The sequence below is a fragment of the Sturnus vulgaris genome, chromosome 17 (assembly GCF_052056855.1).
Source record: "Sturnus vulgaris isolate bStuVul1 chromosome 17, bStuVul1.hap1, whole genome shotgun sequence".
Lineage (NCBI taxonomy): Eukaryota > Metazoa > Chordata > Aves > Passeriformes > Sturnidae > Sturnus > Sturnus vulgaris.
The window spans coordinates 7,365,462-7,380,361 of NC_142259.1; the positions used below are offsets into that span (position 1 = coordinate 7,365,462).

Here is a 14,900-nt window from a genome sequence, read left to right on the forward strand (position 1 = left end):
CAAGACGAAGAACAGAGCAGGGCCAGGCTATCACCGTCCGCATCCGGAGGTGGTGACGCGCCGGCGTCACGTCACTGCTCCGGCAGCCAGGACTGGCTCCTGCCCGCGTGGTGCTGCCGGTTCCCCCAAAGCGCAGTGAGTTGCCCTTGGGAGATTGCCGAGGGACCGGTCAGACCGGAGCCCGTTTCCTTCCTGCCTCCTGCTCCCCAGCGCGCTGCCTCCCCGCGGGGCCGGGGCCATGGGTGGATCGCTGTGCCCGCCAGGCTCAGCCCCGTGAGACCTGACTTTCCTCCGGCGGCCTCAGCGCCCCAGGAGAGGGTTGGAGACGGCTCTGTGAGACCGCGGGGGTACGGAACGTAGGGACACGGGACGTGAGAGTTCTGTCCAGGAGCGGGATGGGAGTGGGCAAGGGATGTGTCCGGAGCCCAGCTGACTCAGCTGACTGGTACGAGCAGAGGCTGGGCTGCAGGTTGGGCTGCTGGGGCCTGTCTTCCGTGCCACCGGAGCGTGACGGGATCGCACGGGTCCTGGCTGGGAGGGGACGGGCATCGTCCTGCCCTGCAGATGCAGTGGGAGGAACGAGGCGTCCATTCCCAGCGGAGCAGCTGCCCAGGCCACTCAGCCCCCAGGTGAGAGCCCTCTTCACCCTGCTTGCGGCTGTGCCGAGCTGCACGGAACTGCAACGTGAGCTGGCACAGGTTCAATGCCCTCCAGGGTACCGCACCTGCTGCTGCCAAGCCTCAGCCCTCCGGGATGAGACTAGGTGAAGCTCATCAGGATCCACACCCAGGGCAGGAGGGCATTGTATCATCACTTGGAGGGGGCAGGGGGGTCCACAGGGCTTGCAGAGGGCAAAGTGGGGCTGGGTTGGGCTGTGGGTCCCACACCCCTACAGCACGTAGGAGGAAAGCTGTTCTGCCAACGCCAGCAGTTGTCACGGGAGGACATGGCCAGGATCTGGAAGATCTCACCTCACCACTTATCAAAGTCTCTCTCCACAGCACAGCAGCGTCACTCCCCGGCCCAGGCACCCAGCCCTGAGCCATGGCACTGCTCACCCACCTTCTGGCCTGTGCCTTCGGCATGGGCTCCTGGGTGGCCATCAACGGGCTGTGGGTGGAGGTGCCACTGCTGGTGACGGTGCTGCCAGAGCAGTGGTACCTCCCCTCCTACATCACCATCATCATCCAGATGGCCAACGTGGGACCACTCTTTGTCACCCTCATGAATCGCTTTCGGCCTGGCTTGCTGAAGGAGGTGGCTGTTATCTATGCCATCGTGTCCGTGGGTGTCATGGCCTGCTTGCTCCTGGCTTTCCTCTGGAACCACACATCCCTCATTGCTGGGACATCCCACAGCATCGCCTTCCTAATCCTTACTTTCTTCCTGGCCCTGGTGGACTGCACCTCCTCTGTCACCTTCCTGCCCTTCATGATGCAGCTGCAGCCCCAGTACACGAACACCTTCTTCATAGGTGAAGGGCTCAGTGGTCTGATCCCTGCTCTCATTGCCCTGGGCCAGGGCTCTGGTGTCTCCAGCTGCACCAATGTCAGCTACGAGGTCAACATCACCACTGGCAACGAGACTGTGGAGGGCACCATCTTTCAGCTGGAGACCCAATACCTCCCACCCAACTTCTCCACCCTCATCTTTTTCCTGCTTATGACTGCAATGATGCTGACCTGCTTGCTGGCCTTCTTCTTCCTCACCCGGCAGCCCAAGGTGTGGGAGCTCTCTCAGCAGCACCTCTTTCCCAGCAACATTGTGCTGAACTCATTTGACCGGATCCTTGATGAGGGAGCTGACTCGCAGCTGAGCAGAGGCTGCTCATGCCCAAAGGATCCCAAGGGACCTGGGGACATCCTGCCACAGAAGGTCTCCTACTCCTTAGCCCAGCTCACCCTCATCTACCTCCTCGTCACCTGGGTGAGTGCCTTGACCAACGGGGCCCTGCCATCTGTGCAGTCCTACTCCTGCCTGCCCTACGGACACACCACCTACCACCTGGCAACCACACTTAGCTCCATGGCCAACCCCCTCGCCTGCATCGTGGCCATGTTCCTGCCCAGCAGGTAGGTTGCAGGGCCCTGGGGGTTGCATCAGGGTGCACACCAGGGGCTTCTGCCCCAAGAGTGGCCCCTACTTTGCAAGGGTTGGGGGTGTAAGCACTGGGTGGGAGAGGGCTTGTGGGGTGTCCATGCCCTGGCAGCACAGACACCCCCAGAAAGGAGGATGGAGCCAGCAAGGAGCCAGAATGTGCTGCGTGCCTGTGCTGCTCACCAGGGACAGGTAGTGTTCTCCAGTGACACTCACGTGTCCTTTGCAGATCCCTGACCCTGATGGTCATCCTCACCGTGGCAGGGACAGGCTTTGGTGCCTACAACATGGCTATTGCAGTGATGAGTCCCTGCCCACTCCTCCAGCAGTCCCAATGGGGCGATGTCATCATTGTAAGTCACGGTGTCCCTCTCACTCAGGGAGGTCTTTGATGCCACACCTGGACCTGACCTCACCACAATGTCCCCACAGTGGGAAACCCCTGGCCCTGATCACTTTTCCACCTATGCCACCAGGTCCTCTCCTGGGTGCTGTTCACCGGGACACTCTCCTACATGAAGGTGATGGCCGGGGTGATCCTGCGGAGCTGCAGCCACAGTGCACTGGTGTGGTACGGGGCACTAGAGCAGCTGGGCTCCCTCCTCGGGGCACTGCTCATGTTCCCCCTTGTCAACGTCTACAGCCTTTTCAAATCTGCTGACTACTGCAGCCTGCAGTGCCCAGCATGAACTCCCAAAAATCAGGAGGGCTGGCTGGCTGGGAAGCAGTGCTGGCACTGGGACAGCTGCAATCACAGCTCCCTGATGGGCTCTGCCAGGGAGCAGCTTCTTCAGGGCTGTGTCCCCATCTTGGGCACGGGGTGTTCCCATCATCTGAAAACAATAGAAGGTGTTTTATTCAGCTCTCTGCCTCTCTGCTGCCCACATCCTCCATGCTGATGGGGCTGTCTGTGCCAGTACTCCCCACCTGGGTACCTCTCAACTGGGGCCATGTCCAGTCCCTTCCTCTGGGGGGTCCGGCACTATTTGGCATCGTGCCCTAAAGCCCCCTTGGACTCTGTGGGTGGGCACAGCCCCAGCTGCACCCGGCAGCACCAGTGGCGTTCCCGGCCCTGTACTGTGGCAGCTGCCCCCAAACAGAGGGTTTGGAACCAGCTGAGGGGAGTGGGGACAAAGGCGGCCATGGGGAGGGGAATGGTGGGGGAATACGGTGGGGGAACATGGAACTTTTACAAGGCCCCCAGTAGCAGCTGGGGAAACTGAGGCACAGTGGGACTTGAGTGACATGTTTGCCACCCTCTGCTATGGTCCCATCCATGCTTTGTGCTCCCTCCCCATAGCCCTGTGCTTCCCTGCACCCCATTTCAGCCTTGCTGCACCTTGAGATGGGAAGAGCTGGAGAGAGGCCGCAGCAGAGCAGTGTGGGCTCAGTGACCGTGGCAGAGGTGGCACAGCACCAGTGCCAGGGCTGGCCCACCTGGTAGCCAACTGTGCCCCAGCCATGCCAGCCAGGGTGGGGGCCGGGTGGACACTGGGGCATGGCAAGCACGGGAGGTCGGGGCAGTGGCAGCCCCGGGATGGGACAGCACCCGTGCCCTGCACGCGCCTGCGCCCCTTCCCTGGGGCACGAAGCAGCCGGGCCTTTGTCCCCGGCCCTTTGTCTGGCATCTGCTCCCTGCGCTGGCGGCAGCACCAGACCACGGATTGGAGCCACTTCGGGGCTCTGGCTGCGACCCGAGTGCCTCTGGGAAGGACGAGATTGGAATACGTAATGGCCAGCAGCCCCCCAAGCTGGCAGTGGTGGGGGTCCTGCAGCTGAGGCAGCAGAGAGGGCACGAGTGAGGGCTCTGCTTCCTGGCACTAGTGGGAATCCTCTGGCAGATCCTGGCTGACCCCACAGCCCGTGTCCAGGATCCATGGAGGATGGGGGAGCTGAGGACCAGTGGGAGATGTGGGGACACCACAGGGCAGCTTGTCTCCTTCCAGTAGCAGGATATGTCCCTTGTAGGTAGACTGGGAACTGGAATAAGGACCTGACCTCTCTCCTCCTGCCCCCCGAGAGGATGATCCTGCCCTTGGGAGCCCCCAAAACCCCTCACCCACAGTACCCCCGCAGCCCCCTCCCTCTTGTCTGGGAAACAATTGCCTCCGATGGGAATTATTTCCATACAGCTGCTCAGGAAGGCACAAACCCGGTGGAGGAAGGCTGAGCCTTTCTTCTAGCGCTGCTCCCCCTCCCCACAGTGGCGGGGGCAGGTTTGGGGGGGGGCCCAGGCGCTGCCGTCAGCGCTATCAGCTCGGCAGGGCTGGCTGCGGTTATTACCATACATTATCGCAGTCCCCTGCCTCCGAAAGGAGCCGGGGCTGCTCCCCCCTCCCAGCCCTCCCTCCTTCTGCCTTTTACACTTAATTACCTCCCTTATTACACCGCAGCCTGGAGAGAGACAAAATCCCAGGGCAGCGGGCAGGCAGGCAGCAGGCAGCGGGCAGGCAGGCAGCGGGCAGCGGGCGGGCAGCGGGCAGGCAGGCCCAACTAGGGCGTAAGTAATCGCCCGCTGTGCAAACGTGCCTTCCAGGAGAGAGCAGGCACACGCACGGATAAATAAATCAGGGAGAGGAGGCCGGGAGCCCAGTGTGTGTGTGTGGGATGCCGCGAGCAGCCCGGCAGGCAATGTCCCCTCGGGCCGCAGCCCTGCGGGAGAGGTGACCTTGAACTTGGCAGAGCCTTGACGTCAGGGCAGCGCTGCAGGGACAGATGGGGCTCGTGGTGCTGCTGGCAATCCCTGGCCAAGCGCTGCGGGAGCAAGTGGAGAGACTCCAGCCCACATGGGGAGCAGCCCTGGGATCCTGTAGGATGTGGCGTGCTGTAGATATGGGATGCTCTGGGATGGGGTATGCTGTGAGCTCTGGGATGCTGTGAGATGCTGTGGGATATCAGATGCTTGTGGGATGCTGTGGTCTGTGGGATGCTCTAGGCTGTGGAATGATGTGGGCTGTGAGATGCCCTGGGCTATAGGATACTGTGGGATGCTGTGGGATGCCCTGGGCTGTGGAGTACCACACAAAGCAGTGGAGCAGGGGCACTGCGATGCAGGGCTGGATCCAGATGTGGCTCTGGGCACAACTGAAGGATCAGACGTGGCTGTGAGCAGGCAGGCCCACAGTGCTGCCTGTGGGGATGCTGCTTTTGGTCCCCAGACCTGGTGCCACATCCCAGGCCAAAGGGGCTAGTGAGCCCAGGGCTGCCCCGTGCCAGCCGTGCCAGCACTCTGCCGGCCGTGGTAGTGGAGGGACCGTCCTTATTAAATGCTGCAACACTCTTGGCATTGCACGAGGCTCAGGGAGAGCACGGCCAGCTGCCAGTCAGGTCCCCGTGTCACCCACTGGCCCTCAGATGGCACAACTCCGGCCTTTAGATGGCACAACTGCAGGGAAAGGCATCCCCGGACCACCAGCTGCCTGCAGTGGAGCGCAGAGAGGAGGGGGGGAATGCGAGTGGGAACTCCAATGAGACGAGGGGGGAGGAAGAGTGGGAGCTCTGGCCGGGAACAATGAACTGCCACGAGCCCAGCTATTGTTGTGGCTCCGAAGGTCATGGTGCTTCCTGGGGAATGGGAGTGGGACAGGGACAGGGGAAGGGGAGAGAAGGTGGGAAAAGAGGGATGGGAACAGTGAGCAGGGATGGGGACAAGACAGAGGTGGGACAGAGATGAAAAAGAAGAGGGGAAAATGTTGAGGGCAGAGAAAATGGTACAGGGGAAGGGAGGAGGGAGAAGGGAAAGAGAAAGGGGTCAGTGAAAAGGGACTGTGGACAGAGATGAGAACAGGGAAGATGGATGGGAATGGGAACTGGGAACAGGGATAGGAACAGGGAGCAAGGACAAGGAAGGAGAAAGGGACAAGAAGCAGGAACAGGGATGGAGACAAGACAAGGGACAAGGGACAGGAATGGGGACAGGGGACATGGATGGGGACAGAGAAGGGGATGAGGTCTCCTGCTCGGCAGACCCGTCTTTCCCTGGCCCCGGGAACTGGCGGCAGGGAGACAAAGGCGGTGGGAGGCAGAGGCATGTGCCCCCCCTCCCTCCCTCGTCTCCCCCCGTCCCCCTGTGTCCCCATTGTCCGTGGCCGGGGTGGGGGGAGGAACCAGGGGGAGGGACCAGGGACCCCACAGTGTCGTGATGCCCGGGGCACCCCGCGCTGCCGGCGGCTCGGGGGGCTCTGGGGGGGCTCCGGGCGCGGCCGGGCGAAGCGGCCCCCTCCCCCCTCGACCGCCTGCCTTCCTCCTCCTCCTCCCCCTCTTCCCCACCTCCTTCTCTTCCTCCTCCTCCTCCTCCTCCTCGCCGCCCTGCCGCCTCCCCGCCCCTCGCACTCGCCTCCCCGCGCCTCTCTGTGCGCACCGCCGGGGCCGAGCGCCGGGGCGGGGGGGGGGGCCGGGGCCGGTGCGGGGGCCGGGGCCGGTGGCGGTGCCGGTACCGGAGGTGTCCAGCGCTGCCCGGCCCCGCCATGCCCCGCTCCTTCCTGGTGAAGAAGCTGAAAGCGGAGGCGTTCCCGGCCGCCGGGGCCCCCGCGCCCCCCTACGCCCCCCTGGAGCCCCCCTACACGCTGCCTGGCCCCGCCGCCGGCGATGGTGAGTGAGGGGCCGGGGGTCCGGAGGGGCCCCCCCGCCTCTATTGTTCGTGCGCCCGGCGGGGCACCGGGAAGGAGACACGGGGGGACGCAGGGCAGGACGGGGAGGGGGTCCCCGCGTTGTGTCCCGCGACGGGCGAGGGGTGCGGGGTGGGGTGTGTCATCCTTCGTCGCCGTCTTGTCCCCAGCTCCGGGGCCACCGTCCGCTGCCGAAGTTGGTCCTTGGGGAAACATCCCCTGCGTGACAGCGTCAGCCCCGTGGGCAGCCCCGAGTCCCCCCTGCCCGTGGGGCACCGAGGTGGGCTCCTTCCCACGACAAGTTGGGGGGATAAGAAGCAACCGGTCTGCGGGGGCGGCGGGGGTGGCAGCCTCGCCGTGCCGGAGGGTTTCATTGTTCGCAGCGGTGCCCCGAGCCCCTCTGGGAGCGCGGGGGGGGCCTGCGCCCTCTGGGGCAGGGGGAGCGGGGAGGAGAGAATAGGGGGTACCCCCAGCAGCGGGAGAGGTGCAAAAGGCTGGACTGGAGGTAGCCGTGGTCCTTGGAATCCCGTCTTGCGGGGGAACGCTGGGGTGGGCTCGGAGTTCCCTGGGCTTGCAGAGCCTCCCAACGGGGCAGCCCGGGCACCTGCCCAGAAAGAGGGGCTAGCCGGGGGTCGGGTGGTCTGTTGCATAGGCTGGGGAGTCCTGGTTGTTCGCGGTTTGGGAAACGGAGCTAGATGCGGGAATGGGCCTGATCCAGCCACGCACAAGCTAACATCGCCCAGCCGCTGCGGCGCTTGTACCCCCTTTTCTAATGCTCCCCAGCCCTTGGTGGGCTTTCCCTGACAGGGGCCGGGGTGCGAAGCCGGTCTGGCCTCGGGGTCCTCTGCTCCCCCCCCATCAACCAGGAGCCGGTGGGGGAGGGATGTGCTGCAGCTGGGCAGAAGCTGCCGACGCTGCTCTCCTGGAAATAACCTTGCTGCATGCTCGGAGGCAGCGTGAGAAATTGCTGAGCAGAGCGCTTTCTGCACAGCCCGCGCTGTCAGCACGGCGCGGGGGACGGGGGGGCCCGGCTCTGCCCCTGCCACACAGCCCCCTCCCCACAGCAGGCACCCCTGACCGCCACGGGACAAACAGCAGCATTTCCTTGCCAAGGGGTCCCGTGGATGCTGCCAGAGGGTGTGTGGATTTAGGAGATGCTCGGCTGCAGCTGTGGTGAGATGTCCCCGCTCCCCGATGGTGTGCATGGGTCAGCCCAGCTGTGCACTGACCCCAAGCCCCTGATAGCCCTTCTGTCCCTATCAGTGGGGATGAGGCATCTGAAGCAGCTTCAAGGGCAGGGGATTGCTGGGACCAATTTGGGGGTCTTGGGGTACATCCCCAGGTTTGCTGGCCTGGTGGGAGTGGGGCTGCAGTGCTGCTCCTGCTGTGACCTTTGTATGACAGCACAGAGGGACTGGGATGCCAATGCAGCGCCCACTCTGACACTGGTTGGGAGTCCCACATACAAAGTAGTGTCATGAGAAGACTTGCACCAATGTCACATGTGTGTGACACCAATGGAGTGGTAGCTGAGCCTGGCTCCACATCTGGCGGGCTGTGGGTCACTCAATTTGGCAGGAGGCCAGGGACCTGGTGCTGCTGCCCTCCTGGTGCTGTCCCATCTCCAGAGAATAGGTCCTGTGGGGACAGCAGAGAGGTGGGAGGCTTTCCTAGCCCCTTAGCTGAGGAAGAGGAACCTGGAGCAGCCTCATCCCCCTCATCCCGGCTGCCTACGGAGCGTAGCTCATTACCGGCATGGCCCCGTGAACAATGAGCTCCCGGCACTGACAGCTGTCTGATGGCTAATGGCCCCCGGGGGCTGCCCGCAGCCGGGGCAGGCGCAGCTGGACGTTCTGCAGCTCCATCCCCAGTTCCCATCCCAGGCAGCCCTGCAGGATGGGACCCATCCTGCTGACAGATGCAGACAGGAGCCAGGGCAGGACAATGCATCTCTGGTGCTCAGTGGCTCATCAGGGACAGAAAACGGTTTGGAGGGACAACCCTGATTCTGCACCTCCTATGGGAAATTTTAGCTTGTGGCTTTTTGCTGTCCCTGGTAAGGCTGCTCTGGAGGGACAATGACCCCACTGTGTTGTTTCCACAGGGTACCTCCAGCACTGCCTGGCGCCAGCCGGCTATGACACTGACAAGAAGCAAGGCCTGCCACCACCGCCACCAGACCCAGCCTATGCACCCGGCCACGAGGAGTACAGCGATCCCGAGAGCCCCCAGTCCAGCTTTTCCGCCCGCTACTTCAATGGAGAGGCGGCAGTGACAGACAGCTACTCCATGGATGCCTTCTTCATCACGGACGGGCGGTCGCGCCGGCGCAGCGAGAGCCAGCGCCGCGGCAGCCACCGTCACTCCTGCCCCGAGTGCGGCAAGACCTACGCCACCTCCTCCAACCTCAGCCGGCACAAGCAGACCCACCGCAGCCTGGACAGCAAGATGGCGAGGAAATGCCCCACCTGCGGGAAGGCGTACGTCTCCATGCCCGCCCTGGCCATGCACGTCCTCACCCACAACCTCAAGCACAAGTGCGACGTGTGCGGCAAAGCCTTCAGCCGGCCCTGGCTGCTGCAGGGCCATATGCGGTCCCACACCGGCGAGAAGCCGTTCGGCTGCTCCCACTGCGGGAAAGCCTTCGCCGACCGCTCCAACCTGCGCGCCCACATGCAGACCCACTCTGCCTTCAAGCACTACAAGTGCAAGCAGTGCGAGAAGACCTTCGCCCTCAAGTCGTACCTCAACAAGCACTACGAGTCCGCCTGCTTCAAGGGCTCTGAACATAGCTGTGCAATAGGGAATTAGCCTCCCAACCCCTGTGGCACATCCCCATTCCCAACCTCATCCTTCTATCCAATCCCCATCCCTGTTCCCATTTCATCCCATCCCCATCCCTATTACCCTATAAATTCCATCCTGTCCCCATCCCTATCCTATCCTGGTCTCAGTCCCTGTGCCAGCACTCCTGCAGCTGCAACCAGCTGGTTTGTTGCTGTGCGGAGGCAGGAGGACACATCCCCACAGACTCACTCCCCATCTGCTCCCTGGGAAGGGGTTCCCCAACAGTGGGATCCAGCTCCTTTCCCCTGGGTCCCAGAGCCACCCCGCAGCCAGGCAGGTCTCTCTGCGGGGGACTCACCTGGGGACCTCTTCTAGACCCAGGAGAGATTTTCCTCCCCTAGCTTGTGATTTTCACCTTTATTTATTTAATTTATTACTATTATTTATTTAGAGCTGCTGCTTCTCTTCCCGGGGGATCCCGGGGGAGAAAAGACACTTTTCTGCTCCCCGCTAGGAGCAAACCCTCTGCTTGACCCTAATCCTGATGAGACCATGGGCTGGTGTTACTGCCAGCTCGGCAGGACTGATGGCCACTGAGGCTGACAGAAGGCAGGGCTGCCAGTCAGCCTTGGAGCCTGGGGTCCCTGCAGCCCACCATACAGGGTACCCTGCTGCCCCTCTGCCCCATGGCACAGTGTTCACCCTGGCACTGCAGATTCGCAGCCCTGGATTCAGGGGAAGAGCCAGGGGAAGAGCCAAGGGAAGAGCCAGGGGCTCCAGCAGGGATCCACAGGACAGGTCCTCTGTTGGCTCCCAGCTCCTGGCTTGGCCTGGCACAACTGGCCCCTGCCACGATGATAGGGAATAGCCCCCCCAGGCAGGTGCAGCCTCCCTCACCATGCAAAGGGCTGGGCTGGCAGCTGGGCTGGAGACCCAGCCCTGGGGCAGGTAGTACCCGAACCCCCGACCACCCCCCCCCCCATGTATCCCTAGCCCCTTCTCCAGCCGGCTCCCGGCTCCCTTGCCATTGTCCCCCACCTGCACTCAGGAGGAGGGGGTCAGAGTAGCTGTAAAGTTTGGGTGAGTCTATTTAAATGTTCTTATTTATATTATTTATAACTTATGCTTTTCACTATTTATTTGTCAAGACTGACCGGGCCATGCCAGCGCTGGCTCGCAGGAGGTGGCAGAGCTGCACCAGAGCTGCCGTGCCCAGGACACAGCCACGGCGACACGGACGGGGACAGGACCCCGAGAGCGGACTGTGTGGCGGGCGCGGAGGCAGGAGGGCACAAGCTGGCCCGGCAGCTCAGGCTCCATGTCCTGCAAGCCTCCCCCAAAGGCAAAGCCCTTCTCCTTTGTCTTCCTTGCTGCCACGGGCTCCTGCTTTGCTCCATGCCCCGCGCCAGCCCAATGGGGACAAACCAGCCACTCTATGCAACCTCCCGGCGGAGCGGCCCCGCACCGGCCCCGGAGCAAGCTCCGCGCACGGCATTCCGGAGCGGGGCCCGACCCACGCCTCCGCTTCCTACCTCGGGCCGCGAGTTGTCACAGCCCCATCACCCCGTGCCGGTCCCCAACACTTCGGGACTCAGCCCGGCACCCACGGGGCCGCACTCGCGCACCCCCACACCGTCTTCCTGCGCCGTCTTCCTCCCTGCACCGTCTTCCTCCCGCTGCCTCGGTGCCTGTCATGGTCACGGGTTGAGTGGGGATGTCCCTGTCATGGTCCTCGCTGCCATGGCACCGTGACCACACGTCTGCACCCCACAGAGGGGATGAGCATCGCCCTGGCCACGCGGGCACCCCACCGGGTTTTCCCCTCGATGCTGGCGCCGTTCCGCGGATCACGGTGTCCTGAGGCCGGCAGGCTTGGAGCACTGCGCCTCTGCCCCTCTCTCCTGTAAATAGCAGATACTACAGCAATAATTTTCCGTGCATGATAGATTTTTTCTGCCAGGTTTTGTACTCGCCAGCCCCAGTATGACAAGTCTACTGAGATCCGGCCACCCGCAGTATTACTTGTAACGCAATTCAGGGATATAAAAGGGATTTCTGCCACTAACCATGTGTCTTGGGGGATTTGTGTGTCGGCGGTGGCGGGTGGCGGGACGTGTGCTGCCAGCCTGTCCATCCCACGGTGGCCTGTGCCCATACTCACTCCTGGGCTGGAGCATCGTGGAAAGAACTGACCAAAAGAGAGGGGTGATGTCCTGGCAGACCGTTGGGAAGGGGTGGCTGAGTCCCCCGGAGCATCCCACAGTGCCCTGCCAGCCCTTCAGCCAGTGGGCAGCAGCCAGACAACCCCCGACTGTGACAAGGAGGGCTTACGATGCCACCCTGCTCGTGAGAGCGCCGGGGGCTGTGAGCGCGGCAGAGCGCTGACCTGGAAGTAAAGCGGCGTGTGAAATCCCAGCAGCGGGCGCACAGCCCGGCGGGCAGCCCGGGGAGGGCGCCGGTAATGCTCACACACACCCCCGGGGCGCCGCTGCGATGAGTGGGAAGGATTCTGTGAGCAAATTTTATTTGAACTCGCCCGTGGCGACTACCCAGCAGAGGCCCTGCTCCCAGGGGCAGACAGGCATTCCTGCTCCCCACCTCTTTCCTCTTTCCTCATTTCCTCTTTCTCAGATGTGGGTGCCAGTGGGGGAAGGCAAACTAATTTTAGCATCCAGCTTGTCAGCAAAGACCTCGCTGAGCCCTGGGCTCCCAGTGACCTCAAGTGCAATCTTTCACCCGCAAAGTCATTACCAGATTCACCTTGCAAAAAACTAATTTCAGAGCCTCACAAATCCGTCCCTGACCATCATCTACATGATTCTGAGTCAGCTCTGGAGCTGAGGACCCTCCATGACACCAGGGAGCCAGGGTGAGGGCACTGGGAGCAGCCATCCCCTGTCATCGTGTCCCTGCAGTGGATTCAGGGTGTCCTGGTTGCAGCAGCCAGAGGGTGGGAGACCCAGTTCTTCCTGGGAGCCTCTCCCCATTTGGAACATTGGTCTGAAGAAATGACCTAGAAAGACTCAGGGCTGAAGTTCTTCAATGCCTGCCCGCTGTGGAGCATTCCAGCATCATTGCTCAGTTCTGCAGTTGTTTCATACCTCATCTTCCTTGCCGTGGACCCCGTAGGTGTCAGCGCAGGAGGGAGGGGGCTCTGGGTTGGGGACGTGTTCCTGGCACAGCCAGGCAGGTGGGGGGCATAACCCAGCTCTCAGTTGCCGGATGATCCGTAGTGCCGGGCACGGCCAGGTGGGACCCCAGACTCCCAGGGGGCAGGATAGGGACCCCTGCACACATGGTGGAGGTTCAGCTGCCGTGTGCCCATGGATGTCCCATGGGAAGGAGGAGCCGAGGGCAGCCCTGACTGCAGGCTCTCCGGAGCAGGCAGCAGGCCAGCCGGCTCTGGCACCCGGCCCGGAAGTCTGTCCTGCCCCTTCACTGTGACTCTGCAAAACAGTGGGGCGGCGGCTGTGACGATGACGATGGCTGGGCAAGGAGGAAGCAGAGGGGCCTGGCTGGGCGCTGCACTGCTCCGGGCAGAGCGGAGGGCTCGGCTGAGCAGGACAGAGGAAGGCAAAGGCCGGCCGACAGCCACAGCCATGGCTGAGGACGAAAACAGGAGCATCCATACACAGCACATCTCGGCCGTGCACAACGTGCCCATGCGTGTCCTCATCCGGCCCATCCCGGCAGAGCTGGATTCGGGAAAGGTGCAGAGCCTGATGGAGACCCTGCAGGTGAGTACAGCCCCTGGGATGCAGAGGCAGCCCCTCCTGCACCCATTCAGAGGGCACTGCTGGGGAAGCTGACGGCACCCAAGCCTTGGCATAGTCAGGTCGGGGAGTATCAGGGCAGGTTGGGAATGCCGGGGTGTGTTGCTCTTGGATGTCTCTCTCCTTTCCCAGGAAGATCCTGAGCGGGTGCCCCCCATCGACGTGCTCTGGGTCAAAGGCAGTGAGGGCGGTGATTATTTCTACTCCTTCGGGGGCTGCCACCGTTTTGCTGCCCACCAGGCACTCCACCGGGAAACCATCCCCGCCAAGATCATCCCCTCCACCCTCAGCGACCTCCGTACCTACCTCGGCTCCTCTACACCTCACCTGCGCTAGGCCAGAACCCCGAGGATGCCCAGAAGCCCCTCTGTCCCTGTTGGTTCCGACCCGTGAGCCCTTGGTGAGGATGTGGGCGGGGTCCCCAGCCCCGGCGTCCCTCCAGCCGGGATGGGTCACAATCCCCCAGACTTGGGGAGTCCCCAAGGTCCATCCAGCCGGGATGGGTCACAGTCCCCTACACGTAGGGAGTCCCCAGGGCTCATCCAGCCGGGATGGGTGAGGGTCCCCCAGACTTGGAGGGTCCTCGGGGTCCCTCCAGCCGGGACAGGTCAGGCTCTCACCGGTACCCGGAGGTGCCCGGCGGGGCCGGCAGGTGGCGCTATTGTGCTGCGCTGCGCCGCCCGCAGCGGCCGCGAGAACCGGGACTGGACGGGATGAACCGGGACGAACCCGGACGAATCGGGACGGGATGAACCAGTTGGGGTGGGATGAAGCGGGGCACGGCTCAATCGGGAATAGCTGAACCGGGATGGAACAGGCTAAACCGGGGCATGGCTCAAGCGGGAATGGCTGAACCGGGGCACAATGGAACTGGGACAAGTCACAGCTCATTCGGGGCACAGATGAACCGGGAAGGGGTACAAGCGAACTGGGACACAACAGAATCAGGACACGGGGAAGAGACACAGCCGACCCGGCATGGCCAGTCCCCAACCCTCCTTCAGCGACTCTGGGCTCACCTGTGGTCCCAGTCTCCGTGGGGGACATGTCCAAAATCCTGTGGTGGGGACACCCACTGCCGCAACTGGAATAAAGATGATCAAAACCCCTGCAGATCCTTGGCGTGGTGCTAGAGGATGCTGAGGTTGGGAGCAGGGATGCAGTGGTCCAGCATGGCACAGCACGGCACAGTATGGTGGCCTGGCACCAGCAAGACCAGTGGCTGTGGGCAGACAGAAAGAACAAGGGCAGATGCCTTGCAAGGAGGTGGATGTTCTCCGAGGGAATGGCTACTGTGTTGGGAGGTGGATGCTGTGACAGGACAATGCTCTGCCAGCCTGCCCTGCCATGGAGCTGAATTCAGGGTCAGCTCTGGCCCAGCTGTGGGGATGCATGCGGTCCTGCCATGCTGGGATGCTGTCATTTCTGCAAGCACCACATCCTGACCCCACGTGCAGCCTGGAGAAAACGCCTCGATCATCCCCTGGGCATCCCAGCATCCCTCTAAGTCGAGAGCCTCCATCCAGGGAGGGGAAAGGGCACTGACTCACTCACCACGTCGTGAGTCAGCAGGACTGGGACAGGAACTGCTGCCGGACATTTCTGCCCTATCAACCATGCTCCTCCCGGAACGGAT

The 14,900-nt window shown here is 62.7% G+C and overlaps 3 protein-coding genes across 5 annotated transcripts; all 3 read left to right on the plus strand.

The window, feature by feature from the left end:
• The first annotated feature begins 62 nt into the window (after positions 1 to 62).
• On the plus strand, positions 63 to 2,960 carry SLC52A3 (solute carrier family 52 member 3). 3 transcript variants are annotated; one of them, XM_088174861.1, is made up of 4 exons: positions 63 to 135; positions 1,002 to 2,072; positions 2,327 to 2,450; positions 2,574 to 2,960. In XM_088174861.1, the coding sequence occupies exons 2-4, from the start codon at positions 1,045 to 1,047 to the stop codon at positions 2,784 to 2,786; spliced, it is 1,365 nt and encodes a 454-aa protein (XP_088030987.1). In that variant the 5' UTR covers positions 63 to 135; positions 1,002 to 1,044; the 3' UTR covers positions 2,787 to 2,960. The 3 variants fall into 3 exon arrangements, with proteins under 3 accessions (XP_088030987.1, XP_088030985.1, XP_014745625.2); XM_088174859.1 differs by having other exon boundaries at positions 89 to 347; XM_014890139.2 differs by lacking the exon at positions 63 to 135 and having other exon boundaries at positions 935 to 2,072.
• A 3,532-nt stretch (positions 2,961 to 6,492) lies between these two features.
• On the plus strand, positions 6,493 to 11,556 carry SCRT2 (scratch family transcriptional repressor 2). Its single transcript, XM_014890143.2, has 2 exons — positions 6,493 to 6,687; positions 8,809 to 11,556. Exons 1-2 carry the CDS (start codon positions 6,564 to 6,566, stop codon positions 9,513 to 9,515), a joined length of 831 nt encoding a protein of 276 aa, XP_014745629.1. The 5' UTR covers positions 6,493 to 6,563; the 3' UTR covers positions 9,516 to 11,556.
• Positions 11,557 to 12,933: 1,377 nt separating this feature from the next.
• On the plus strand, positions 12,934 to 14,377 carry SRXN1 (sulfiredoxin 1). Its single transcript, XM_014890144.2, has 2 exons — positions 12,934 to 13,228; positions 13,397 to 14,377. The coding sequence occupies exons 1-2, from the start codon at positions 12,968 to 12,970 to the stop codon at positions 13,598 to 13,600; spliced, it is 465 nt and encodes a 154-aa protein (XP_014745630.1). The 5' UTR covers positions 12,934 to 12,967; the 3' UTR covers positions 13,601 to 14,377.
• The last annotated feature ends 523 nt before the right edge of the window (positions 14,378 to 14,900 follow it).